Below are 27,500 nucleotides of genomic sequence, written 5' to 3' on the forward strand. Positions count from 1 at the left end.
CCCCTGTCCCTCTCGCCCTCCCTGCTCCTCTCCCCGCGGCCCTGGCCCCAGTGCAGGAGGGCGGCCAGCACGCCGCCGCCGCCCGCCCCTCGCTCGCTTCCGCTCCTGCTCTCCCCTGCCCTGTCCCTCACGCTGCCCCCGTCGCTGCCGCCATCGCTGCCGTCCCCCTGCCGCTCGCCGTTCGCTCTCTGGGCGGGCGACTGGAGGCTCCCCGGAAGCCCGAGTCATGGGGCCACGTCGCCGCATATTGCGCCTCTGCCCTCCGTGGAGGTATGTGATGTGACCGACCAAACGACTGACCGCATGAGATGTTTGCGTAAGCCGTTTGACATTAGCATAGAAATACAGCTCAGTGTGATTCAGTGCCCCCCCTCTCAACCCCCCCAACGCCCCCCTGTATGCATGTCAGGCACAGTGTGTTAGTCACGCAGTGTCAGCACACAGCACTGGCCAGCCGCATCCTCAGGTGAGAATCAAACTCCACGCAGCCATGCCATGTGAAAGGAGCCTGTGTGTCCTATTGGGTAGAGCCAGCAAATACAGACATTAGACATGCATGTGAATTACAGTGGGTTTAGAAAACTGTTGAAATATAAACTATACTGTAACTTAGAGTCATTGTAGTCATGTATAATTCTAGAAACTCTGGGCCAGATGTACTAACGCTTTTGTGCCCACTTCATGCGTATTTGTTTCGCAATGTGCGTGTAAAATCATTGCGAGGTATGTACAAACAGGCCGCAATGATGTAAAAGAGCAAACTGCCTGTCGCGGGAGCTGAAAGTGGCAGATTGCGTTTTTCTTGTCATGCATATGCATTCATGGGAGGATCCAGGGGAAAGTGGGAGTTTAGCGTAAAAAGATGGGAGGGGAAGCGTAAAGAGCGCCTAATTATGTATTCCGCGAAAGCGCCCATCTATTCTGCGCCTAAATACTTCCGCTTTGTAAAAGCAGGTGTTAATCCAAATTGCAGTTCAATGTGTCAATAAGAGAACCTTTCAAAGACAAAGAATCGCTATTTAGAGCACCAGTTTTGTATGTCTTTGTACTATCAAAAGCAACATTAACTTTAGTTGACCTTCAATGTCTTACTTTCACTTTCACGTCATTCACTTAAACTTTCCTACTTGCTAGATTTGACCAATCTTCCATAACCTACGTGCACAAGTAGTTTGAGTAGAACTACTGATCTTCATTATTTCCCTGCTTGTTGACATCTTATCATGTATGGTATTATTTCATGATCGCTAAACGTTTATTGATTCTTTTTAATGTTGTCATCAGTTAACTTCATTTAACTGTGCTTGTATGTAGGCTCTGCCAGTTGTAGATGTTCGTAAATTGCGTTTATGGGCGGAGAAAGGCAGAGAAAGGCGTAGTTTACACTAAGGATTGAACGATTGATAAATACGACGGAAACTTGGGTCTGACATCGTTCGCAATCTGCAGTTTGTCCATCACGCTGATAACGCTATGTTCACAAATGTACGTACATCTTGCCCTCTGTCTGTAACGTTTAATAGTTGCATGGATTTGCCGTCTACTCTATATTCTTACATGGGCGGCCACATGCACATATAGACATGAAGCCACGTCATGTTGAAGTGGGCGAGTAACACACTGCAACTCTTCAATAGGAAGTGAAAAGCTCTGTGTTTGACAAACTGTGTAAGTTCTGGGTGAAGAACGGAAATTATTTCTAAGAGAACCGACACTGCAGAACCGACACTGCAGAGCCGACACAACAGAACCGACACTGCAGAACTGACACTGCAGACCTACAGTCTGCAGACCCCTTATCTCTTCTTCATTTGACTTTAACCTTTAATGCAAATTGGAAAAAATTAAGAGACCTTTGCACATTTTCTGAGTGATATTCAGATTTGCAGTGGTCTCTTAATTTTGAATATGACCATCAACTCATTCGAATGTCACTCAGCAACCGTAGGATGACATCAGAAAAACGGTGGTCTCTTCACTTTTTTTAGAGCTGTATATATCTCTGAGAAGACATCATGGCCTAGACTGTGGCTCTTCAAGGCACCTGATGAGTGATATTGCTGAAGTTGTAGATTTCTTTATGTTTTCCCCTAAATCACCATTATCACTCTGAAGAAGAGCTTTTGGCTCGAAATGTGGGGTGATTAAATGTTTTTTAAGGAACTAGGAGTGCTGTCCTTTTTCTATGCATTAATTATGCCACAGTAAGGATTCAGCACCCAGATGACTTTGATCAGAGGGTGTTGAGTGTGTTTTTTCCAGTGATCTTCCCCTAAACCACAAAATGATAATAGTTATTCAAGCCAGAGTTTTAGTTTGAAATCAGTGCTATATTCAACTTTCCACATTGTAATAATGAAAATAATAATAATGATGTGTCATATCTATTTTAATATCCTTAGTTTCACTGTGAGGTACTGAATGAGAAAAGATAAGATTGCCATGAATATATATGCCTGTGTGCTCTATGCTGACATGTCAGTGGGCTGCAGTCTGTTGGTCATGTAGACTGGGCACTGCTGACAGGATGAAGCATTGTATGGGCTTATATATGGACCAACACTCCCCACTAATGGCCGCAGAACAGCAGTGCAACAGTCAACGGATTAAACTCCTCCGCTCGCTTGACTAGCTTGTTATGTTTCTTAAATCTGTCTTTCTGTCTGTTTAACACTTACTTTTTCTCATTGGTGTACATGTTAACCTACTGTACAGACTGAAAAGTCAAGTGCTGTGTTTACAAGTGTTTGTTTCAGGCCTTGTGTTTTCGTTGTGTTGAGGATTTGTGGTGTAGTTTTCTGCTGTCCATCATGTTGTCTATGTTCATTAGTTTGGTGTTTGGTGTTTGTAAATGTGAGGACCTAACTCTCTGCTGCGCTCCCTCTGCGCAGAGTTTCCTGAGCCGCAGACTGAAGGGTTCCATTAAGCGGGCCAAGAGCCAGCCCAAACTGGACCGCACCAGCAGCTTCCGCCACATGATCCTGCCCCGGTTCCGCAGCGCTGATCAGGACAGGTACGTCAACCCCACCCCACCACCACCACATACCCCCTCTATTCCCCCACCACTACCACATACCCCCTCTCTCTCTCTCTCTCTCTCTCTCACACACACACACACACACACACACACACACACACACACACACACACACACACACACACACACACACACACATTACTTACACACCCTACCAACCCTACTGTCCTCCCCCCACCTCTGGCCCTTTTCTCACTGTCTTGCCTGCAGGTGTCTCTGTGTGTGTGTGTGTGTGTGTGTGTGTGTGTGTGTGTGTGTGTGTGTGTGTGTGTGTGTGTGTGTGTGTGTGTGTGTGTGTGTTCATATGTGTGTGGTTGTGCCTGTCAGCAAAGCTCAGCGGAGGCTCTCTGCCTGATACCTTGAGAGAGAGATGGGTTGGCTGGCCCGTCTGATGAGATCAACAGGCACCTGTAACCGCCAGAGGCTCTGATGCTCCCATGGTGTTTCCTCATGGCTCTTAGTTTGATGCATTACGTATATTTATTCCACACTTGTATATTAATTCGCCAAACTCGTTGTGAAGTTTAAATGAGACGTCACGTTGCATCCGAGCTGTAAAATGCAGACGTTCAGAACATAGCAACATTGTAGCATATGACAGAGGTGGCTTTTAGCTAGATGGATGACAGCAGGCTAAGTAAAGTAGCGATGTTTCAAAGCTAAAGTTCATCAGAATCTTGGGATACGCCCGCTTTACAACAGGAGAGATAGAACTAACGACTGGCCTTTGGCCGTAGCAACCATTTATTTAGAACTAGCAACGGCAGTTTGTCCTGCAAGTTCAAAAATTAGTTGATATGTGTCGGAAGAAAGTAGTTCTACAAACAAGACAGTTTTAGCGATTAAAACGTTTAAATTGTAACAGGAAATGAACACAACGCAAGTGGCAACAATGGAATAAGCGAGATAATGGACTCCACGGTGGTCTGTTCACAGAAATTAATGCACTTACGAGGTTTAAACCGCTTCGTCTCCGTTTTACAACCTCGACCGTGCATTAATTTCTGTGAACAGACCACCGTGTCGTCCATTATCCCTTACATAGTATATATACTATGTACAGTATATCTATATACAGTATATATATATATATATATGTACAGTATATATATATATATATATATATTGTACCTTGTACTTCCTTATGTATTCCTCATACACATTGGCTATATAGCCTACCTGTGCTTATGTGCTCCTCAAGCACAGAGGCAGCTTGTTCTATGGCAACTTCATGATTATAATGTATTCCAAACCCACTGTCAAAACACTACCTTGAAAAGAGTCCGGTGCATTCCGTTTTCATGGTTTATTCATTCACTGAACCTAACTCAAGAAAGGCAGGTCAAAGATTTTTGAAGTTTGTGTGTAGGCTACTCTCACAAAGGCCACGGTCAGTCTTAATGTGACGTGCTTCAAAGCCACTGTGTCATTTCCTTTTCAATGCCTCCTCTCTTCAAGATATCCCCAACTTCAGTATGTCTCCTAAGTTAGAGCTGCACTCCGTTGAGCCAAACTGCGTCAATTTATCTACTCACCATCACTTCAAATGTGAAACCACATGGTGTCTACATCTCTTGTTTTTTAATTACATTACGTTTACATGTATTTATTTAGCAGACGCTTTTTTATCCAAAGCAATTCAGGTCAATTATATTACAAGGGCCAGTTACATTGTCCCTGGAGCAACTCGCGTTTAGTGGCTTGCTCAAGGGCACAACAGCGGAAGCAGGGTATTGAACCCACAACTTGTCTCTTTTCTTTTATCAGAGCTATTATTTCCTTCAAAGTTGCATGCTGTTGGTTAGTGCGTAGTATCCAACCCCAGTAGGTATTGATAGCTGCTCAAAGCGCCCATCAATATACGCATGACTAATCCAAGGGGCTATTTCAGGTACATCAGTAGCCTGTTAATAGTGCTGATGATGTGGTAGGATGATGAAGTTCATACTGTGCAGGTAATGGTAGAGTGGTGTTCGTGATGCCCTGTCAGGAGGCCTGGTCTGTGATTTAGTCTGACGCATGAGCTGCGTGTGTCAGTGGTGATGTGATGTGATGTGCAGGCCAGTCTGTCGATTTCCTCTCGCTGCCCCCTTCCTGGTTCTCTCTTTTGACCTGGTTTGCACACACACACACACACACACAAACACACACACACACACACACACACACACACACACACACACACACACACACACACACACACACACACACACACACACACACACATTTTTGTCCTTTGCAATGCGCCTTATTAGGTCCCACAGTTTACATAACAATGTGATTTCCTCTGAGAGGTCTCTCCCTGTCTCCCCACCTTTTTTCATCTGTTCCTCTCTCTCTCTCTCTCTCTCTCTCTCTCTCTCTCTCATCTTCCTCCTCCCATCACCATCCTGGTCATACTCTCTCCCTATTCCTCTCTCTCTCTCTCTCTCTCTCTCTTTCTCTCTCTCTCTCTCTTCTCTATCCTATTCTTCCTCATCCTCTCTCCCTCCCCCACTCTTGCTTTTATTTTTCTCATTCTGACTCATTCCTTTGGGTCTATTTATAACCCTTCCTCTCAACATCCATGCCTCTCTCCCTCTCTCTCTCCCTCTCTCTCTCCCCCTCTCTCTCTCTCTCTCAATTTCTCTCTCTCCCTCTCCCTTCCTCTGCCACCACTCCGTATGTATGTAATGCTCCGATGCACATATTACTTGTGAATGTACAGTATACAAAACACTGAGACCAGGGGGATCGCAAGGCTCTCGGATTCATCAGGGACACAATAGTAGGGACTTTGCGCTTTCCTTTACTTCTGTCTGTCTCTCGCGCTAACATTCTTCTCTCTCTCCTGTCTGTCTCTTGCTCTAACATTCTCTCTCCTGTCTGCTTGTTTTCTGCCTGTATTAATGTATGAGTGAATGAATGAGTGAATGAATGTGTGTGTGTGTGTGTGTGTGTGTGTGTGTGTGTGCGCGCATGTTGTGTGAGTGTGTAGATATGTATATACATGTGTCACTGTATGTATGTGCTAGGTGGTTACAGTGTGAGACATAATTGCTGGGGCACTCGGCACCACAGGCGAAACCATGCTTATGTTTGCAGTACGCCATCTCTGTGCGTCCCAGACGTCCAAATAGGCAGTTTTGGGAAAACATCTCCAGGGAAATCAAATAAATTAATATGTATATTTATCTCCACTTTTGTGTAAAACTGGTGACAAACAGGTGTTAGTGCTCTGAGCTTTCACTGGGTTTCAAAGGTGTCACAATCAGTAAATAAGTTAATATAATCTTCAGTGACTTTTCCTTGTTTCCTGTACTCATAAAGGATAAGGTTTTACAACCAGAAATATTCTCTGAAAAGATTTGAAGAGTTAAGCTTGACATGCACAGCCCATTGAATAAAAATGAATTCCACTCTATTTCATTTGCTTTGTATCAGATTTCCACATCGCTCACAGACTAACCTCAATTAGAATATATTGCTGCCTTGCACTCTAGGTTTCACTGAAATACTTTTTTTTCCATTTCTTTCTCTTACTCTCTTTGTCCCTTTCTTTTCCATTTGGGGATGTTCGCTGCAGGACTCGCCTGATGCAGAGCTTCAAGGAGTCCCATTCCCATGAGTCTTTGCTGTCTCCCAGTAGTGCTGCGGAGGCACTGGACCTCACCCTGGACGAGGATGCCATCATCAAGCCTGTCCACTCCAGCATCCTGGGCCAGGAGTATTGTTTCGAGGTGGGGCCCTCTTCTCAAAAGCTGAAGCATTTCAGCTCCATCGTGAGGCAGTGTCTGTTAGTCCCTTTCTGTGCTCCTCTGCAGGTCTTTCAGGTCCCTCTGTTCATCATCTGTTAAACTGTGTGCAACACTGGGCTTGAGGATAACCAGGTGTATTAAAGGAGAACTCAGTGCTACAGTGCTACACTCTGGGGGGCATGATTGTAAAGATGCCCCCAGAGTTGTAACACTGTAGCTGCCTGGCTCCTCAAGCTGTCGGCTGCAGCAACCCAAGCTTGGTAGTAGCCGACAGTACTCGGTGACCTTGAGAAACAGACATCTATGTAAAAAATGGCCAGAGCTCTCCTTTAAAGCAATGAGTTACGAGCTAAAATGGCTGGTTACATACATATGTGACTGTGCCGGACTGGCATATCATGGTGGCACAACTGTGTAGGAGGCATTGTAATCCCCACAGTAATGCTACCGCCATCTGGCAGTCTGAAGGATGCAGTGCTATGTTAAGGGTTTGAGAGGAGAAGCTGGCGGTGTTGAGCTGTGGCACGCACACAAGTTCTTGTAGGCCCATATCTGAGTTGATTTACTTTCTTTTGTCCCTTTTGGTGGTGCCAGATTACCAGCCTCATGAAGGCTTATGTCCCCAATCGGATCTTCTCCACAAATGTTGTATCTCCCCTATTTCCGGGAAACGACATCTCTTACTCTAGCATTCTCAGATTAGATATTGTACCGCTTAGACACCAGGCACATCCCACTGGTTTATTGGGGTGGTGCTTGGCGTTTCATCTCTCCTCTATGTCTTGCTGTAAATTCAGGTGACGACGGCTTCAGGAACAAAGTGCTTTGCATGCCGCTCTGCCGCAGAGAGAGACAAATGGATCGAGAATCTTCAGAGAGCCATCAAGCCCAACAAGGTACAACAAAAAATCCAAAACAGAGACAGGAATTGAAGACTGGCGTGTAGAGATATCTGCTGTTCACCATCTCTCCACGCTCCCATGCTTCCCATTTGTCTGATGTAATCAAGGTGTCTTTCTCACATGCCCATCTTTAATCTCTCCATGCATGCCTGCTCATGTTATCTTTTCATTTTCAGTCAAGTGCACTTGAGGCAGATGTCATTTTGCGTTCTATCACCAGCAGCCTGGCAAACACCTTTCCTATTTGGTGTGTGTGCGCATTCTACAAAAAATGTTATATGAGGATTTTTTTGAAGGACGGAAGGAGATGGGTACAGAGAATGAGAGAGAAAGAGAAAGAGAGAGAAAGAGTGAGAGGGTGGGAGAGACAGAGAGAGAAAAAGGGAGAGAGAAAGAGAGTGAGAGGGTGGGAGAAACAGAGAGAGAGAAAAAGAGAAAGAAGGAAGGAGAGAGAGAGATAGAGAGTGAGAGGGTGGGAGAAACAGCGAGAGAAAGAGAAAAAAAGAGGGAGAGAGAAAGAATGAGATGGTGGGAGAGACAGAGAGAAAGAGACAGAAGGAAGGAGAGAAAGAGAGAGAGGGAGAGAGAGAGAGAGAGAAAGCGTTAGTCATTACAGCATGACTGTGATTGCCTGGATGGCTCAGTTTGCTCATCCAATCCAGATGCACTGACAGCAGGAGCCTAGAATTGAGCCCTCAAGCACCAAGGACATGCCACAGGAAATACAACATTATACATTTTTATACAACAAACAGCACTATCATTACAAACCTTAGATTTCCAGGCTGAACAGGAGGTAACAAAACAAGGGAAAAGACTGAGCAATGCATTTGTTTAGCAATAAATGCTATGATAATGTTTTGTACGTGAAGTCTGGAGAGCTCACTTTCTTTCAGGCCATTCGACTATTGAAGAAGGAATGTTTACTGAAATGCTGAATATATTTAGCTGTCTATATTCAGCATTAAGGTAGGGGGTTGAAGGAAAGGAGTTTGCTGAGCAGAGAGAGAGAATGAGAGAGAGAGAGAGAGAGAGAGAGAGAGAACAATCTAGTGGCATGTGGATTGGAATAAATGAGTCACCATTCTCTTAAAAGCAATTCTTTGCAATCAGCCTGGCGCTGTCATCTCCCTGTGGGAATTTCAAATATAGTCCCGACTTCATAATCATCCTTGATCGAAGGAGAGTGGTTCACTTCCTCTTAAGATTATTGCCAGCCACCCCCCCCCCCCACACACACACACACACACACACGAGCACACACTCACACCACCATTCATTCTCTCATCTGCTTTGTATACGTGCTTTGCCAAGATGCACACACACACCTTAGATCTCTCGCCACTACCCAGCATTCTCTCTGTCTCCCCCTCCTCCTCCTCTCTGGCCGCTCTCGTCTCATCTGTGTCCGCCACTGTCCCCTCCGCTCCTCGTCCCGCCACAGGACAACAGCCGGCGGGTGGACAACGTGCTGAAGCTGTGGATCATCGAGGCGCGCGAGCTGCCGCCCAAGAAGCGCTACTACTGCGAGCTGTGCCTGGACGACATGCTGTACGCGCGCACCACCAGCAAGCCGCGAACCGACACCGTCTTCTGGGGCGAGCACTTCGAGTTCAACAACCTGCCGGCCGTGCGCAACCTCCGCCTGCACCTGTACAAGGAGACCGACAAGAAGAGACGCAAGGTCAGAGGGAAAGCATGCTTTCGTTTAAGTTTGAGGCTGACCCGTTTACGGCCTCTGGTTTACAGTTATTTCTGGTAGATATGCAAAACCAGCTTGCCACTGTCAGTGATGTGATCAACGCTGTTTTATTGTCATTTCGTAATTAGGACATTTTGTTGTTGTTTTTTCCCCTGTAAGACTGTAATCCTAATTTGTGCTGCCATTTGTTATTTCATTTGTCAATTTTTTTTTCAGTAATGTGTTATTTTCCATTTGATAACACAAACAAAGTCAGATTCATCCACTGTGCTAAGCAGTCTGTGAGTGGAAAAGTGGATTCTCTTTCTCGCTCTCTCTCCCTCTCTCTCTCTCTCTCTCTCTCTCCCTTTCTCTCTCTCTCTCCCCCTTTCTCTCTCTCCCTCTCTCTCTCTCCCTTTCTCTCTCTCTCTCCCTTTCTCTCTCTCTCTCCCCCTTTCTCTCCCTCTCTCTCTCTCTCTCTCTCTCTCTCTCTCTCTCTCTCTCTTTCTCTCTCTCTCCTCATTCTACAGGAGAAGAGCACTTACTTAGGCCTGGTCAGCATCCCCATCTCCAGCATCACCGGCCGGCAGTTTGTGGAGCAGTGGTACCCCGTCATCCAGCCCAGCGTCCTGGCCAAGGGCGGCGGCGTTGGGGGCGGCAAGATCATCAACGCCTCGCTGCGCCTCAAGTCGCGCTACCAGACCATGAGCATCCTGCCCATGGAGCTGTACAAGGAGTTCGCCGAGTACGTCACCAACAACTACCGCACGCTGTGCGCCGTGCTGGAGCCGCTGCTGAGCGTCAAGAGCAAAGAGGAGGTGGCCTGCGCCCTGGTGCACATCCTCCAGAGCACGGGGAAAGCAAAGGTAGCTCTGACCCTTCTCAGCCACCGTAGTCTCGTAGGCATTAGTTAGGCATGCTGGTGCACATCCTCCAGAGCATGGGGAAAGCAAAGGTAGCTCTGACCCTTCTCAGCCACCGTAGTCTCGTAGGCATTAGTTAGGCATGCTGGTGCACATCCTCCAGAGCACAGGGAAAGCAAAGGTAGCTCTGACCCTTCTCAGCCACCGTAGTCTCGTAGGCATTAGTTAGGCATGCTGGTGCACATCCTCCAGAGCACGGGGAAAGCAAAGGTACCTCTGACCCTTCTCAGCCACCGTAGTCTCGTAGGCATTAGTTAGGCATGCTGGTGCACATCCTCCAGAGCACGGGGATAGCAAAGGTACCTCTGACCCTTCTCAGCCACCGTAGTCTCGTAGCCATTAGTTAGGCACCTTGGTGCACATCCTCCAGAGCACGGGGAAAGCAAAGGTACCTCTGACCCCTCTCAGCCACCGTAGTCTCGTAGCCATTAGTTAGGTGCTCTGGTGCACATGTTCCAGAGTGCAGGGAAAACAAAGGTAGGGCAGCGCCCCAGGGCAGAGGGTCATGTCTGGAGGTGTATGCTCAGCTGTGTCTGTGTCTCAGTTGTCTTGAAGCCCTATTATATCAGTCCTATGATTAGTCCTCAGACAGACAGATTAGACAGCTGTCTTCCTCGGGATTGGAGCATCTGCTATTATGATGCACTATTAGCATACTGCTAGCAACACAAATGTGAAACAAGCGATGCACTTCATGGTTCTCTTTATCCGTTCTTGTGTTTTAATCCTTGGTTCCTTTTGTCTCGTCTTCACAAGGACTTTCTGTCAGATATGGCCATGTGTGAGGTGGACCGCTTCACTGAGAGAGAACACCTCATTTTCCGCGAGAACACCCTGGCCACCAAAGCTATAGAAGAGTACCTCAAACTGATTGGACATAAGTACCTCAAGGATGCTTTAGGTGATGTCATCCATATTCAAAATGCTGTGTACCTGAAAATGTGGATATGTGTGTGTGTGTGTGTGTGTGTGTGTGTGTGTGTGTGTGTGTGTGCCCCAACTGTATTATGTATATACTGTATATACTGTTCTTTGTGGAATTATTAACTTGACCCCTGTGTGTAGGTGACTTCATCCGAGCCCTCTACGAGTCTGAGGAGAACTGTGAGGTGGACCCCATGAGAACCCCTCCCTCTGTCCTCGCCGACCACCAAGCCAACCTGCGCATGTGCTGTGAGCTGGCACTCTGCAAGATCGTCAACTCCCATTGGTTAGCCAAGCATTCACCTTGTCCAATCATCCCCTTGCGCATGCAAAGTAACCAATGGCTAGGGTATATCTAAAACACAAGCTATTGCCACATACAGTAGGGTCTAGTTTTGTTTAATTGTCCACATACTGACCAAACTCACTCATTCCTGACTGATGTGACAAAATCACAGTTGAGAAGAACTACTTGCAACCTGTAATTATGTGACATGATCATGTATAGCATTTATCCATTTGACTTACACAGTACACCAGACCTACATGCAAGATGTCTATATGACCCATGTATATGGTAATTCTTGTGTTTACTAAAGTCGTATTCAGACTGCCAGTGACTAGTGATGAGAGACTGTGGAATGTTAATGGAATTCAGCGGTTACAGGCAAAATAAGCATTGTCAACGCAAAATGGCGCGCGCTAAAGTTAGCTTTGCACAACCCTCATGAGCCTACATGTTGAGTGGTGCGAGATTTCGGTGTGGTTTCTGTGTCCGGCAGCGTGTTCCCTCGCGAGCTCAAGGAGGTCTTCGCCTCCTGGCGGGTCCGCTGTGCTGAACGCGGCCGCGAGGACATCGCCGACCGCCTCATCAGTGGCTCCCTCTTCCTGCGCTTCCTGTGCCCGGCCGTCATGTCGCCGTCGCTCTTCAACCTCACCCAGGAGTACCCGGACGAGCAGACGTCGCGCACCCTCACCCTCATCGCCAAGGTGGTGCAGAACTTGGCCAACTTCTCCAAGTGAGTCGCTTTACTGACACTCAGCCACTTTTAGCCGCTACGCTAAGACACAGTTAATTATGGTCTGTGATTATGTCTGTGTGTTCCTGCATTGTTGGCCAGAACAGCACAATTGTTTTTGTCCTTATCTCCTGGAGTCGCTCTTGTTCTTCATTATCTGCTTCCTGTCTGTCACCTCCCTTGTGTGTTGCATTTTCGGCCTAATCACTTGCCTTTCTGTCGCTCTCTCGCTCAATCTGTCTCTCTCTGTCTGTCTGTCTCTCTCTCTCTCTCTCTCACTCCCCTTATCTGTTGCAAACTCCTCCCTCTCTCTCTCTTATTCTCTTGTCTGTCATTTTTTGTCTTTATCTCTCGTTTGTCATTTTTTGTCCCCCCTCCACCCACCCCACACCACCGCCCTACCCGCCCCACCCCAGGTTTGGCAGTAAGGAGGAGTACATGTGCTTCATGAACGAGTTCCTGGAGATGGAGTGGGGCTCCATGCAGCAGTTTCTGTACGAGATCTCCAACCTGGACAGCGTGACCAACGCGGGGGCCTTCGAGGGCTACATCGACCTGGGCCGCGAGCTCTCCATCCTGCACAGCCTGCTCTGGGAGGTCATGGCCCAGCTCAGCAAGGTGCTCAACGCAAACGTCAACATGCAGAACACACAGGCAGATGAGGACCAGCACGCCTCAGTGAGCCTGACACAGATGATGATGATGATGATGATGATGATGATGATGATGATGGTGATGATGACAGTGTTGATGATGAATATGATGCTGATGATGATGATTAGAGTGATGGTGAAGAATGGATGATGGATGAGGATGATGATGATGATGATGTTGACAGTGATGAGGTGATGGTTAATGAGGACGCTCCCGCTGCTGAAGTTAATGGTGATGATTATAGAAATGGTGCTGGCAGCCAGTAAACTAAAACTAAATCAAAAGTTTGGAGCCAAAAGTTTGTCCTCCTCAGTTCTACTCTTTCTTTTTTTTAATTCCCTTTTCAGTTCTGACTGCATGTTTTACTCCGGGTTTTTGTGTGTGTGTGTGTGCTCATGTTGTTGCGCCCTCCTCCTTAGGATGCCATCATCAAACTCGGCCCATTACCCCGGCTGCTTAACGACATCAGCATGGCCCTGCGCAACCCACACCTCCAGCGGCAGCCCAGCCACCAGACGGAGCGGCAGCAGGAGCGGCAGGCCGAGCGGCTCCGCTCCAGACCCAGCTTCAACCGCGGCGTCTCCTCCGACTTCCAGAACCTTATGATGCGGGACCTGAACAGGTGGGGCGGCTATTTGTGGCACAAGGGCAGCGCGGGAGGAGAGGGGGTGCGTGAGTGCCCTTGTGTCCTTGTTGTTGACATGGTTCTGTTTCTCTCAGGGGCTTTTTTTTGTTGGGAAAGGAAAGTGCCGCTCATCAATGCAAGGTGCAAATGGAAGGACACAGTGGAAACTTGTGGAAATACTTAAGAGACTCATGTCAGTAATGCTGAAATGTTACATGATCAGTAATATTAGTTTTACTGGGACATGATCAGTAATGTTGTACTGTATACTAAAGTAGATACATAATCGATTCCTTGGGTGATTTGAATAATGTTCATCAAATTTCATGCAGGTATCTTGCAGGATTAGAGGTTAGTCTAGTTAGACTGTGGTCCTTTTCATGTGATAATTCAGTGTTTGTTTTTGATAGTTTTATTATCAATTAAGCAATGCTATCAGCCTTTATCAATACATAACTCTTATGTGGAGAAAGCTTTTCCAATAAACTGCAATTCAGATCCCTCTATTCAACAATATTACTTATATATTATTATCAGTTAATTATGGTCTGTGATTATGTCTGTGTGTTCCTGCATTGTTGGCCAGAACAGCACAATTGTTTTTGTCCTTATCTCCCAGGCTCTCTCTTGTTCCTCATTATCTGCTTCCTGTTCCTATTACTACTTGTACTTATGTATTATAAAACTTGCAGTTCCATAGATGTCACCCGCTTGCCTTCCCCGACCTCTGCCATGACCAGTGGAGGTGTGGGCGTGCCATCAAGGGCTGGGATGCCGGGATTCATGGACCGTGACCACCCACATCGAGCCTCGTCGAAAGATGTCTTCTACGTGACCCGACCCCCTTTGGCCCGCTCCAGTCCCGCCTACTGCACCAGCAGCTCCGACATCACCGAGCCGGATGCCAAGGTAGGCCTGCTTTGCATTGCCCACACGCTCGCCCGCTCCCAAGCTCTTTTTATGAATGCTTTTAAGCTAAAAAAAAAAAGAAAGACAAAAAAAAAAGAAAAAATTTTGTGACAAGGTGATGTTTAACTCGTTTCGTGGCTTGCTCTTCAGTGCATGTGTCCTGCTGAAGGGGGAAAGGGCTTCCAGTTGGTCCTGAGAGAAGATTGTTAGCTTTGCGCTTAGCGGCACCTGCAACAGCAACAAGGGCTTTTGCCCAAACCTCCTCTCTGTTCCCACCAAGCGATAGAGGCTCTGAACGCAGTGGAGGACATCGGGGATGCCACTGGCGCTGTGTTTTGAAAAGAGCAATAAACACAAACAGTCAAAAGGATTGTATGATGTTTGCATTGCGGCACGGTTAAAGCTGCGTGGCAAACAACATATCGACCTTGGTCTACCCTTCATCCCAAAACAAAATCTTACATTTTTCAAAGTTAGAAGTGAATTGGTGACCTTGTTGGGAACACGTAAATCTAAAAATGAGTTGTCCAATGATGTTAGGCATGATGGGATTTTGGGCTCTGAAAGAAATTGGCATGCTTATTTTTCAATTTACTCAAATGCTGAAAATGCAAGCTCACGTAGAGCAGCCCTTCAAATGTAAGTTGCAGAAAGTCAAGGTCATTGATTTGGCAGCCCAACCACATATCATCCATCCAGACACACTGAGCAATCTCAGTGTTGTGGTTTCACAAAGCGCCTATTTCCAGGCATTTTGCTTTTCCATATTTCATATTTTCATACCTTTTGGGATGCTGGATCCTGGATAACACATTTCATCCTCCACAGACTCCATTCATTATTTAACCACACCAACCCAACTTTTTTTTTTTTTTTGAAAAAGGCGAAACAAACCCATCAGCAACTAAAAAAACTAAAGTACAATGTCCATAACTGCAGCCTTTCCCCCTCCAGGTTCAGAGTGTTAATAAAAGCATTTCTATGATGGACCTCCAGGACTCGCGCATGAACAGCGTGTCTAATCTGCAGTCTGTGGGGGATATGCTCAACTCCTCCCAGGCCTCCCTCTCCGGCCTCGGCAGCTTCGGTGGCCTTGGAGGCCTCGGTGGCGGCGGCGGTGGTGGTGGCAGCGGAGGCGGCGGGAGCGGCAGCGGCGGGCTGGGCGGTCAGCTCCGCGCCGGGGGCCGGCTGTCGGCCGGCTCGGGCGGCTCCAGCATGTCCGGCGGCCTGCGGCTGAGCCAGCTGAGCCAGATGGGCGCCACCACCGACTCGCTCTCCCAGCAGCAGCAGCAGCAGGCGGCCGCCATGCGCTACCCGCTCTCCTTCCAGAACCCGCTGTTCCACCTGGCCGCCGACGGCCCCCAGCACCAACACCACCACCAACACCATCAGCTCCACCACCAGCACCCGCACGGCGGCGGACGCGCTCAGCCGCCCCCTCCGCTGCTGCTCGCCCCCGAGCCCGACGGCGTGCACCAGGGCTACGCGCCGCAGTTCGGCCACAGCGGCTTCTCGCGCAGCGAGGACCTGTCCACCCTCCGCACGGCCTCGCACCTGGGCCAGCCCAGCATCATCCACTCGCACAGCTACAGCGACGACTACACGCGCCACAGCCAGGCCGACTACGGCCGCCGACAGCTCTCCATGCACATGCAGGTACGCCAAGCCCCCTCTTGGGCCACACACACAGCCCAGCTACACTGGACACACAGCCCAGCTACACTGGACACAGAATGGAGGCTGAGGACACTGGGTGTATGTGCCATGCAGAGGCTGGGTGCACTGGGTGCATGTGCTGTACAGAAATAGAAATAGATATTTATCGAATTTCCACAGCATATACACCTCTCTCTCTCTCTATCTCTCTATCTCACTCTCTCTCTCTCTTTCTCACTCTCTATCTCTCTCTCTCTTTCTCTCACTCTCTCTTTCTCACTTTCTCACTCTATCTTCTCTCTCTCTCTCTTTCTCACCCGCTCTCTCTATCTCTCTCTTTCTCTCACTCTCTCCCTTTCTCTTTCTAATTCTCTCTCTCTCTTTCTCTCTCTCGTCTGGTGTAGCTAGATCCATCCACTGATTGTAGTGGAAGCATACTGTTGCAGTGAGCATATGCTCCAGGAAGTTTCTGCTTTAGTTGCATGTTCAATGTGGCCCAGTGGTTACTCCCAAGGGGATAGCAACCTCAATGCACTGGAGACCACATCTGCTCCAATCAGCAGAGTCTCTTACTAGAACATCCTTCAGCACTGACAAGACCCACACAGTGAACACACACACACATACGCGCACACACATACGTGCACACACATACGCACACACACATACGCACACACACACACACATACGCGCACACACACACACACACTCGTCCAGAATGTGTGTAAGCTGTGCATGACAACACCACATTCAACCAAAATCTTCAACAATATTCGCTCCTACCTGCTGGAACTGACAGCAGAACACCGAGCAAGGTGCCACACACACACACACCACAGCATGATTGATGGGTGACAGATTAGCAATGCATTTGTAATGATTCATCTTCATCAGAATAAGTGACTTTGTAAATGTAAAGCTGAATTAGATTGAATTGCATATAGGTGCAACAGTACTCATTCTGGAAGGGTAAAGGGGTCCTTGTGTCCACAGAGAAAGCTTTATGGAAGATCTTAAGCACTCTATTACTGGGAGCAGTCTGCAGAAAGCCTAATGTTTACAAGCCTTTGCTTACACTTATTAGCATACACACCTCTCAGTAAATCATCTCTGTCAACATTTTATCATAAATTAATAGGATTAGCATAAAAGTAAACATTTTAAGGGTTGCTGTCAACATGAATTATGAGATGTGCGTGTGTAAAGTGTTTTTCATTTTTTTTCTCTCTCTCTCGTTCTTTTTTTCTTTCCCTCTCTCACGTGTCACCCCGACCATCAGGACAACCTCCAGCAGCAGGAAATGATGAATCTGGCCTCCCAGACTGGCACCTCCCACTCCTCGTTGGCCTCGCCTCCGTCCACCGTGCAGCCCGTGCGCCAGAGCTCCATGGCGCCCCCTGGGGGGCAGCCGCAGCCTGCCCAGCGCATGAAGTCCCAGACGTCGCACCAGCTGTCCGTCAGCTCCGCCGCCGCCTCCACCCCGCCCAAGCAGCAGCGCCCGCAGAGCGGCAACCTCCTGCAGTCGCCCGAGTCGGCGGGGGGATACGGCGGCGGGCGGCAGCAGGCGGCGCCGCGGCAGCAGCTCTCGGTGAAGGACAACACGGCGCCCGGGCTGCCCCATCAGCAGAGCTCCGCTCGCGAGAGTCAGGGGTCGCAGGGGTCACAGGGGGGCACTCCGCAGTCCACGCAGCAGTCGTCCAAGCAGCAGCCTCAGCAGCAGCACCTGCTGAAACCCACCATGAGCAAACAGGTGAGCTGCACTGCTAGCACGCTAACCACCGGCCCTTGATTAGCTCACTTGCTCTACATATGTGAATGAGAGTAGTTTATGCTCAGGTTAGCAAATGTTCAGTGTTGTTGGAGAATTGATCTGATAATATCTGATCTGATCTGATAATTATATAATTGTACATTATACAAATGGAAATACTAAATGAAAACACAGATGCACACTCTCCCCTTTTCACTTTGCCATCCTTGTACTTGTCACTTCCTCAGAGACGCCAACTCAGCCTACGCGATCATGTCTACTCCCCCTGCCACTCATGCTTTTCTTACTTTTCTTGCCCAGTATGTACTTGTGGGGGTGTGTGTGTGTGACCCTTTCTGTCTGTCCTCTCTCTCCTCCCCCAGGGTTCTCAGTCCCCCTCCACACTCAACCCCCCCACCCCGGCCTCGGAGCGGACGGTGGCCTGGGTGTCCAACATGCCCCACCTGTCGGCCGACATCGAGAGCTCACGCATCGACCGAGAGGACTTCAAGCTGAAAGAGTACTCTAAGAGTATGGACGAGTCTCGGCTTGATAGGGTGTGTTTCTCTCACCTGTCACAACTAACAGGCTTGTGTTCACCCTCTGGAGTTGGGCTATTAATTTTGTTTGTTAAGGAGGCTTTTGCAAAGTCGCTAGTGGCAAATATCTGTGCTCAGATGCACCATCAGATGGTCAATAACGAGATGTACCACAGAGCGGTACAAAATATGACCGCCGCCCAGTCCAGCACATTTTTTCCACAAAAAGAAATCGCGCTGAAAGGCCTATATGATTCTAACTGTCTCACTAAATTGCATTATCCACACTCAATTCTCACTGGTATCTGCTACACAACAAGTACCAAAACATGATTAGTTCATAGATTTCACATGTAAAATTCATTTCATACAACCCCACCCCCATCTTCATAATTCTGAGAAATTCTTGAATATGTGTCATACGTATGATTACTGTGAATCTATGTGTGTGCGTGTATATCTGCTTATGCACATGTGTGCACATGGAATGGGTTAACATGACCCCTTGAGGCAAACATACAGAAAAAATTGGTCATCCTAGGCCCTACGGTTCTCAAGATATTCACAGAAAACTGTGTCTGCCCTACCCTCCTTTCGGGGGGTCCAGTCCAGCGGGGGGGCTACAGATCAAAACGGAAAATGATGGTTCCATGCTATCCATGTGGGGATACATGCCCACCAAGTTTCGTGTACCCCGGTCTTTCAGTGTCCCGGGAATCCTTGTTGGTGTACGGTCACTAAATGTACACATAAATCATTTTATTGTAAGGCCCCCCATGAATGAAAGTTCACAAAACTTGGCATGCATTCGGAAGGTGTCATAATGATCCTACACTTTCAATTTCGTGCAGTTTTGACCATGTCAGCCAGAGATATTGTGATGAAAACACCTAATTTTTTGCTTTTTAATTTTTAACTAGGTGGCGCTATACATGAAACTAGATGTACCGCAGAGTGGTACAAAATATGACCGCCGCCCAGTCCAGCACATTTTTTCCACAAAAAGAAATCACGCTGAAAGGCCTATATGATTCTTACTGTCTCACTAAATTGCATCATCCACACTCAATTCTCACTGGTATCTGCTAGACAACAAGTACCAAAACGTGATTAGTTCATAGATTTCACATGTAAAATTCATTTCATACAACCCCACCCCCATCTTCATAATTCTGAGAAATTCTTGAATATGTGTCATACGTATGATTACTGTGAATCTATGTGTGTGCGTGTATATCTGCTTATGCACATGTGTGCACATGGAATGGGTTAACATGACCCCTTGAGGCAAACATACAGAAAAAATTGGTCATCCTAGGCCCTACGGTTCTCAAGATATTCACAGAAAACTGTGTCTGCCCTACCCTCCTTTCGGGGGGTCCAGTCCAGCGGGGGGGCTACAGATCGATCAAAACGGAAAATGATGGTTCCATGCTATCCATGTGGGGATACATGCCCACCAAGTTTCGTGTACCCCGGTCTTTCAGTGTCCCGGGAATCCTTGTTGGTGTACGGTCACTAAATGTACACATAAATCATTTTATTGTAAGGCCCCCCATGAATGAAAGTTCACAAAACTTGGCATGCATTCGGAAGGTGTCATAATGATCCTACACTTTCAATTTCGTGCAGTTTTGACCATGTCAGCCAGAGATATTGTGATGAAAACACCTAATTTTTTGCTTTTTAATTTTTAACTAGGTGGCGCTATACATGAAACTAGATGTACCGCAGAGTGGTACAAAATATGACCGCCGCCCAGTCCAGCACATTTTTTCCACAAAAAGAAATCACGCTGAAAGGCCTATATGATTCTTACTGTCTCACTAAATTGCATCATCCACACTCAATTCTCACTGGTATCTGCTAGACAACAAGTACCAAAACGTGATTAGTTCATAGATTTCACATGTAAAATTCATTTTATACAACCCCACCTCCATCTTGCCTGTTCATAATTCTGAGAAATTCTTGATTGTTTGTGTTATGTTTATGTTATGTGTGTGGGTGTGTGTGTGTGTGAGTGTGTGTGTGTGTGTGTGTGTGTGTGTGTGTGTGTGTGTGTGTGTGCGTGCTTGTGTGTGTGCCTGCGTATGTGCCTGTGCATGCAAGCGTACATATGTCTACTGTGTGAGTATGTGTCATACGTATGATTACTGTGAATGTATGTGTGTCTGTGTGTATCTGTTTGTGCACATGTGTGCACATGAAATGGGTTAACATGACCCCTGGAGGCAAACATACGGAAAAAAATGTATTGTGTGGCCCCCCATGAACGGCGTGCATTCAGAGGGTGTCATAATGATCCTACACTTCCAATTTCGTGCAGTTTTGACTATGTTAGGTCACAGATACCTGCGATTACAACACCTCATTTTTACTTTTTTGTGTTTAACTAGGTGGCGCTATACATGAAATGAGTGGTTATGGAATGGGTTGACATGGCCCCTTGAGATCAACATACAAAAAAAAATGGTCCTTCTAAACCTTACGGTTCTCAAGATATTCACAGAAAACTGTGTCTGCCCTACCCTCCTTTAGGGGGGTGCAGTCCAGCGGGGGGCTACAGATCAAAACGAAAAACGATGGTTCCATGCTATCCATATGGGGTTACATGCCCACCAAGTTTCGTCTACCCCGGTCTTTCAATGTCCCGGGAATCCTTGACGGAAATTTGGACATGCGAAAAAGAAAAAAAAAGAAAAAATCTGACTTCGCTGCGCGGCGGTCATAATTAATTGCTGTATATTGCTGTGTTCTCATCAGACACAATCTGGTCTCTGGCTGGTGGCTTTTAGTACCCAGTTTTAAATTATTCAGATTATGCAACAAGATTGACGGAAAGACAACAAAGTGTGTCAGACCGATACTGTTTGAATGAAGTCTTAAATCTCGTCAGGACATCACTCGGCATAAGGAGATGAATTATTTGGTTGAAAAAAAATATCCAGCACATCACAGCTTTTTGGAAGGGTATGGGAAGATTACGGCAAGAGAGCGGGCCAAAAAGGACATGTGTGTGAGAGGCGCTGTGTTGCCTCTCACATTACATCACTTCCCAGCCCTCGCTCTGCGCTCTCTTAACTCTCATTAGCATAGCTTCCTGTGAGGTGACAAAAGTCACCAAATGCTCTGACTCATAGCTCCTTCGCGTGCGTCTTAAAATGCAGGGTGCAGGTGTCAATGAATTGCAAGTCATGTCTGTCGGCTGGCGAACAGATGGTGCAGGTAGCTCGTTTATGAATAATTGAACGCTCTCCGCTGAGCCATGCTGAATTTGAACTTGAACAGCACTGACTCATCAAAAGTAAACACTTTGAGAAAACAAATAAATAATGTTACTTTAGTGTGTAACAGTTTTCAACTGACCCACTAACTCTTCAAGTATTTTATTCAAAGAAGTAACAAATAATATATATATAAGTGTTAAATTATGAGTTATATATTGTCCATTACATTGAAACCACTAAACTGTGCATTTTACAGCCAACATTGGTGTTATTATGACCGCCGCGCAGCGAAGCGGCGGTCATATAGGTTTAGTCAGATTTTTTTCTTTTTCTTTTTTTTTCTTCTTTTTCGCATGTCCAAATTTCCGTCAATGATTCCCGGGACACTGAAAGACCGGGGTAGACGAAACTTGGTGGGCATGTAACCCCATATGGATAGCATGGAACCATCATTTTTCGTTTTGATCTGTAGCCCCCCCGCTGGACTGCACCCCCCGAAAGGAGGGTAGGGCAGACACAGTTTTCTGTCAATATCTCGAGAACCGTAAGGTTTAGGAGGACCATTTTTTTGTTGTATGTTGATCTCAAGGGGCCATGTCAACCCATTCCATAACCACTCATTTCATGTATAGCGCCAACCTAGTTAAACACAAAAAAGTAAAAATGAGGTGTTGTAATCGCAGGAATCTGTGACCTAACATAGTCAAAACTGCACGAAATTGGAAGTGTAGGATCATTATGACACCCTCTGAATGCACGCCAAGTTTCGTGGAATTCCGTTCATGGGGGGCCACACAATAAATTAATTTATGTTACTATACACCAACTGGCCTGTAGGTGGCCGGAGACAGTTTTCTGTGAATATCTCGAGAACCGTAGGGCCTAGGAGGTCCACCTTTTTTTTGTATGTTGATCTCAAGGGGCCATGTCAACCCATCCCATTATCACTTATTTCATGTATAGCGCCACCTAGTTAAAAATTAAAAAGCAAAAAATTAGGTGTTTTCATCGCAATATCTCTGGCTGACATGGTCAAAACTGCACGAAATTGAAAGTGTAGGATCATTATGACACCCTCCGAATGCATGCCAAGTTTTGTGAACTTTCGTTCATGGGGGGCCTTACAATAAAATAATTTATGTGTACATTTAGTGACCGTACACCAACAAGGATTCCCGGGACACTGAAAGACCGGGGTACACGAAACTTGGTGGGCATGTAACTCCACATGGATAGCATGGAACCATCGTTTTTCGTTTTGATCTGTAGCCCCCCCGCTGTACTGGACCCCCCGAAAGGAGGGTAGGGCAGACACAGTTTTCTGTGAATATCTTGAGAACCGTAGGGCCTAGGATGACCAATTTTTTCCGTATGTTTGCCTCCAGGGGTCATGTTAACCCATTTCATGTGCACACATGTGCATAAACAGATACACACGCACACACATACATTCACAGTAATCATACGTATGACACATACCCACACAGTAGACATATGTATGCATGCATGCACATGCACAAACACACATACGCAGGCAAACACACAAGCACGCACACACACCCACACACATAAAGATAAACGTGTACACGCACACCTGCACACAATTCAAGAATTTTTCAGAATTATGAACAGGCAAGATGGGGGTGGGGTTGTATAAAATGAATTTTACATGTGGAATCTATGAACTAATTATGTTTTGGTACTTGTTGTCTAGCAGATACCAGTGACAATTGAGTGTGGCTAATGCAATTTAGTGAGACAGTTAGAATCATATAGGCCTTTCAGCGTGATTTATTTTTGTGGAAAAAATGTGCTGGACTGGGCGGCGGTCATATTTTGTACCGCTCTGCGGTACATCTAGTTTCACCTGGCATCAGCTTTTGGTAATCGTAATATCTTTTCTCATTTTTGTCAAACATCCCATGACATTGGATGACATTCTATTTTTGAGAGAGACCTCTTCCTGGAATTGGGCATTTTGTTATATTTGCCTGGAATTGATGATACTGTAAGGCACAGAGTTTGTATATGCTTGCGTACGTGTATGCATGTGTGTGCTTGTGTGTGTGTGTGAGTGTGTGTGTGTGTGTGTGTGTGTCTGTCATTGTATTTTATTGTATATCTTGGGCTTTTGCATTTCTCACTTTTTCTTTTTTTTCTTTGCCTTTCTCTCTTTTGCCTTCTGTTCTCTCTGTTTCTCCTGCGCTATCATCCCTCTATTCCATATCTCCCTCTCTACCTCTGTCTCCCCATTCTTTCCCCTGTCCTCACCTTTGGTCCCTCTCTCTCTCTCTCTCCCTCTCTCTCTCTCTCCCTCTCTCTCTCCCTCCCCCAGGTGCGCGAGTACGAGGAGGAGATCAACTCTCTGAAGGATCGCCTGATGATGTCCCACCGCAAGCTGGAGGAGTACGAGCGCCGGCTGCTCACGCAGGAGCATCAGACCAATAAGATCCTGCTGCAGTACCAGAGTCGGCTGGACGACAGCGAGCGCAGGCTCCGGCAGCAGCAGCAGGAGAAAGACTCCCAGATTAAAGGGATTATAAACAGGTAAATACGACAGAGGCTCCCCGCAGAGGCACACACACACCTGGGGGGAGGATGTGGAGGTGAATGTGGAATGTGCGTTACTCGTCTTACTGCTTTTGTCCTGTCATGTGCAGCTAGCAATACATATGTTATGCTATTTGGTCACTTAGGGTAGAATACATGCATTATGTTGGAGTGCCCTTAGTACCACCTGGGCAAATGGACATTGTGCTTGATTTATGCAAGGCCACTAACAATGTGTAATGAGTTCCATTAGGATGTATTTTGGGGGATATGGCATTGCTGAGAGCAAGGACAGTAATGACATAAGTTCATACCTGGACACAGTCTTCACACATAGAGTGGAAGTGGAAGTGATGTACTGTAGGTGTGTCTGGTGGGTGGGTGTCTGTGTGTGGATGATATGTTTGTGGCTAGTGAGGTCATGCCTCTAGTGGTGTTATTGCCATGTGCAGAAATAGTATTAGTGTCTGCCCTTGCTCTCATCCTCCACAATCTCATCTTCATTTGAGAGCTTTTGAGTGATCACAGTATCGTTGCTGCCATTAAATCTGGGTTTCAGAGTTGACAACTGAAATGTATTAACACCAAATGATAGGGTTTATTACTGTTTGAAAGACGAAACAAAACTGTAGCCTTTTTTTAAATGACTTGCACCATACAGCGGAAGATAGCAAGATACAATAAATATCTGCAACAGAAGCCCTGGTTTCATGTCAGAGAATACAGCCATTCTAATCCATTTCCAGGAATGAAGAAATGGAATGAAGACTCGGAGACCAGCTGGTCCCTAAAGGCAGCCCATCCTATCATGAGCCACCCACCCCCCTTCCCATTCTCTCAAGGACAACTTTGCACATGATGCTCCAAAAGACACACGTATCGTATTGTCCTTTGGTGCTACCTGCCTTTATCCATGGAGGTCACGTTGGCTTGCCCGGCCAATAGACACACTTTTGGGGTCAGTGCCCTTCCCCAGATGGCCTTCTGAGAACGAATGACTTCTTCAGTCACCTCTCTTATGAGCAAGTGACTTTGCTTTATTCCTCTGTAGACTAAAAGCACAATAACGGATGAGAAGCAAAAAAATTGAAATAGACACATATAGATATATATATATATATATACGTAAATATATTTCAGGATTTATACTGGAGTGTGATTATGTGCAAAGCTATCCTTGAAGGGAGAAGCCCGCAAGCCTCTGGAGCCTCCCTCAGTAGGACCTGCGAGGGAATCCCAGAGGACATGGGCAGGAGGCACGCGTCATTCCATTAGAACTAACCAATGGCATGGGCACCATCTACCCCCGAGCTGTCTTTGTTGCAATCCAAACCAGTCAGCTAATAATCTGCAACGACCTCTGGAGAATCGCAATAATGACACAGAAGGAAAGTGTCCATGGATATAATTACACAGACAGACAGACAGACAGAATCAATTCTTCTTTTGTTTTGTTGTTGATCATGCTTATCTGATGGAACTTAAACCTGTGTAGTTTTAATTGTAACAAATCAACATCCTTAGAAGCAGTACGGAGTGCTTTTGCTTGGATTTGACTAAGGACGGACCTTAACGTCTGGAGGCACAAGGCATCAGCCAAGCGACAGCTATGTATTCTGACATTATTGCAAAGCATTGAGACACCATGGATTTACTGCTTTTTTTTCTTTTCTTTTTTTTTGCGGCGTCTCCAAAGCCCAGCCACCGCTTGCTGCTCACAACACCTCTATCCCTGAATAAAGGTTGTCTTAAGAGAGAGAAAATGACAGCAGCTCCCTTAAAGCAGCCTAAAAGCTTCTATCTGCTCTCCTCAAACTAATCCTGCAGTGTTTATGACAGTTCCTTTTCTATTATGAGAGATATAAAAAAACAGCAAAAGCAGTCTTCTTCCAGCAATGGCGCAGTGCGTTCTCCAGAAACTGCGGGGAGTATTGTAGCAGCAGCACTCCTGGCAGCTTTTTTTAGGGCTGGCATTCATGTTCATGGGTCATCTGTGATGGGCCATGTCGCAGGTATCAGTGGTTCTCACCTTTTCCTCATTTTCTTTCTATCTCTCTCTCTCTCTCTCCCTCTCTCTCTCTGACCCACATTAAGCAGCTTCCCCCCTTTTCTGCATATGCCCCCTCCAGTGTTTTATCCCTTATTCAAAGAGATTTCACCGTGAGAAATGTGAATAAACTATTTTTTTGGATATAAATATAAAGAAAATCCAATATGAAATGTTTATACTTTACAAGCCATATATAACCTATTTAAATGTTAATAGTTTCAAAGAATAACCAATTTTAGTCTATTGCAATATGAAATGCATATTATTTTCTAAAACAAAACAATGTGCAATAAAAATCTATGTAGATTTTTTTCTGAAATACTTTCAGAGAGACTTTGAGACAAGACCCTATTTTGCTCTGCCGGAATACAAGGTGTTAATATGTGTGCTTACTCACACAGACATGGAGTCCTCCATCTAGACACATATGAACATGTCTACACGCAAATGATTTCAGATTAGGATTACAAGACTGGGAGGAGCCTACAGGGATGCACGTGTTAGTAGGAATCAACATTTTTGATCGACTGGGTTGCCATAAAATTCAGTTTGCTGCACACACAGCGTGTGTTTCTTGGAATAACCCATTGTGTATGGTGCTGTTTGTGAATTAAACATAGACATTTAAATTATTTACATAAAAACAAACAATATTCCTAATATTTACCATGGCATCAAACATTGCTTAGTGAGTATTATAAGAAATATATTTTCTTTTTTTCTCTCATTGTTAAATGATTTGAGTGCTTTGAAATTTGAGTGGTTGTATTGACGCTGTTTGGTGACAGAGTAATAAGTGGCATGTGTGATTTTCAAGGCTGCCGATCTTTGGTCAGTTCTGAACCTATGGTACTGTGTGCATTACTACAGGGATTCACACAAGGAAACCCCTTCCAATCTTCCTAAGAAAGACTGACATGAGACATATACATATATATAGAGAATGTAGTGTATGCTTTTTTTGGTTTTCTTTGCCTCTTTTGTCAAAGATTATAGCAGCTCAGATCAATATTCTGATAAGATTGTATATTGCATCATCAACACTAGGCCCACACTATGCTGTAGATGTTTTTTACTAGATCAAGTCGGGTGTCATAACAATGCAACATTGCGCAACTGAGGAGGCAAAAAAAGCAGACAAGAGAACAACAGACAAACATCTTCGCCAATGTAGCAAATGACACAGTTTAGTGCGGGCTTACTGCTGTACTTGGGAAACAACAACATTTATTCAGATGTGCAGTTCTGTGCCAACCAAATACTGGTACCTGAGATTCCAATTTCGCTCTTGGTAGCATTACATATCAACACCGT

The 27,500-nt window shown here is 46.1% G+C and overlaps 1 protein-coding gene across 1 annotated transcript in view; it reads left to right on the plus strand.

Annotated features, from left to right (window-relative positions):
• syngap1b (synaptic Ras GTPase activating protein 1b) overlaps positions 1-27,500 on the plus strand; it is a 66,444-nt gene that overhangs the window by 28,272 nt on the left and 10,672 nt on the right. Inside the window, exons 2-17 of the mRNA XM_076281284.1 lie at positions 1-270; positions 2,892-3,013; positions 6,603-6,756; positions 7,572-7,670; positions 9,121-9,360; positions 9,888-10,223; positions 11,037-11,181; positions 11,346-11,490; positions 11,987-12,223; positions 12,640-12,841; positions 13,297-13,499; positions 14,195-14,411; positions 15,408-16,067; positions 17,347-17,817; positions 18,201-18,374; positions 23,922-24,133. The exon at positions 1-270 is cut by the window's left edge and continues 254 nt beyond it. Coding sequence (XP_076137399.1) covers positions 1-270; positions 2,892-3,013; positions 6,603-6,756; positions 7,572-7,670; positions 9,121-9,360; positions 9,888-10,223; positions 11,037-11,181; positions 11,346-11,490; positions 11,987-12,223; positions 12,640-12,841; positions 13,297-13,499; positions 14,195-14,411; positions 15,408-16,067; positions 17,347-17,817; positions 18,201-18,374; positions 23,922-24,133 — 3,887 coding nt within the window. The remainder of the gene's footprint in view (positions 271-2,891; positions 3,014-6,602; positions 6,757-7,571; positions 7,671-9,120; positions 9,361-9,887; positions 10,224-11,036; positions 11,182-11,345; positions 11,491-11,986; positions 12,224-12,639; positions 12,842-13,296; positions 13,500-14,194; positions 14,412-15,407; positions 16,068-17,346; positions 17,818-18,200; positions 18,375-23,921; positions 24,134-27,500) is intronic.

This window comes from Alosa pseudoharengus, unplaced genomic scaffold (assembly GCF_046254945.1).
Source record: "Alosa pseudoharengus isolate Yale_2024_CS ecotype anadromous, Long Island Sound unplaced genomic scaffold, YU_APseudo_1.1 YU_APseudo_1.1_scf_12, whole genome shotgun sequence".
NCBI classification, from domain to species: Eukaryota; Metazoa; Chordata; class Actinopteri; order Clupeiformes; family Clupeidae; genus Alosa; species Alosa pseudoharengus.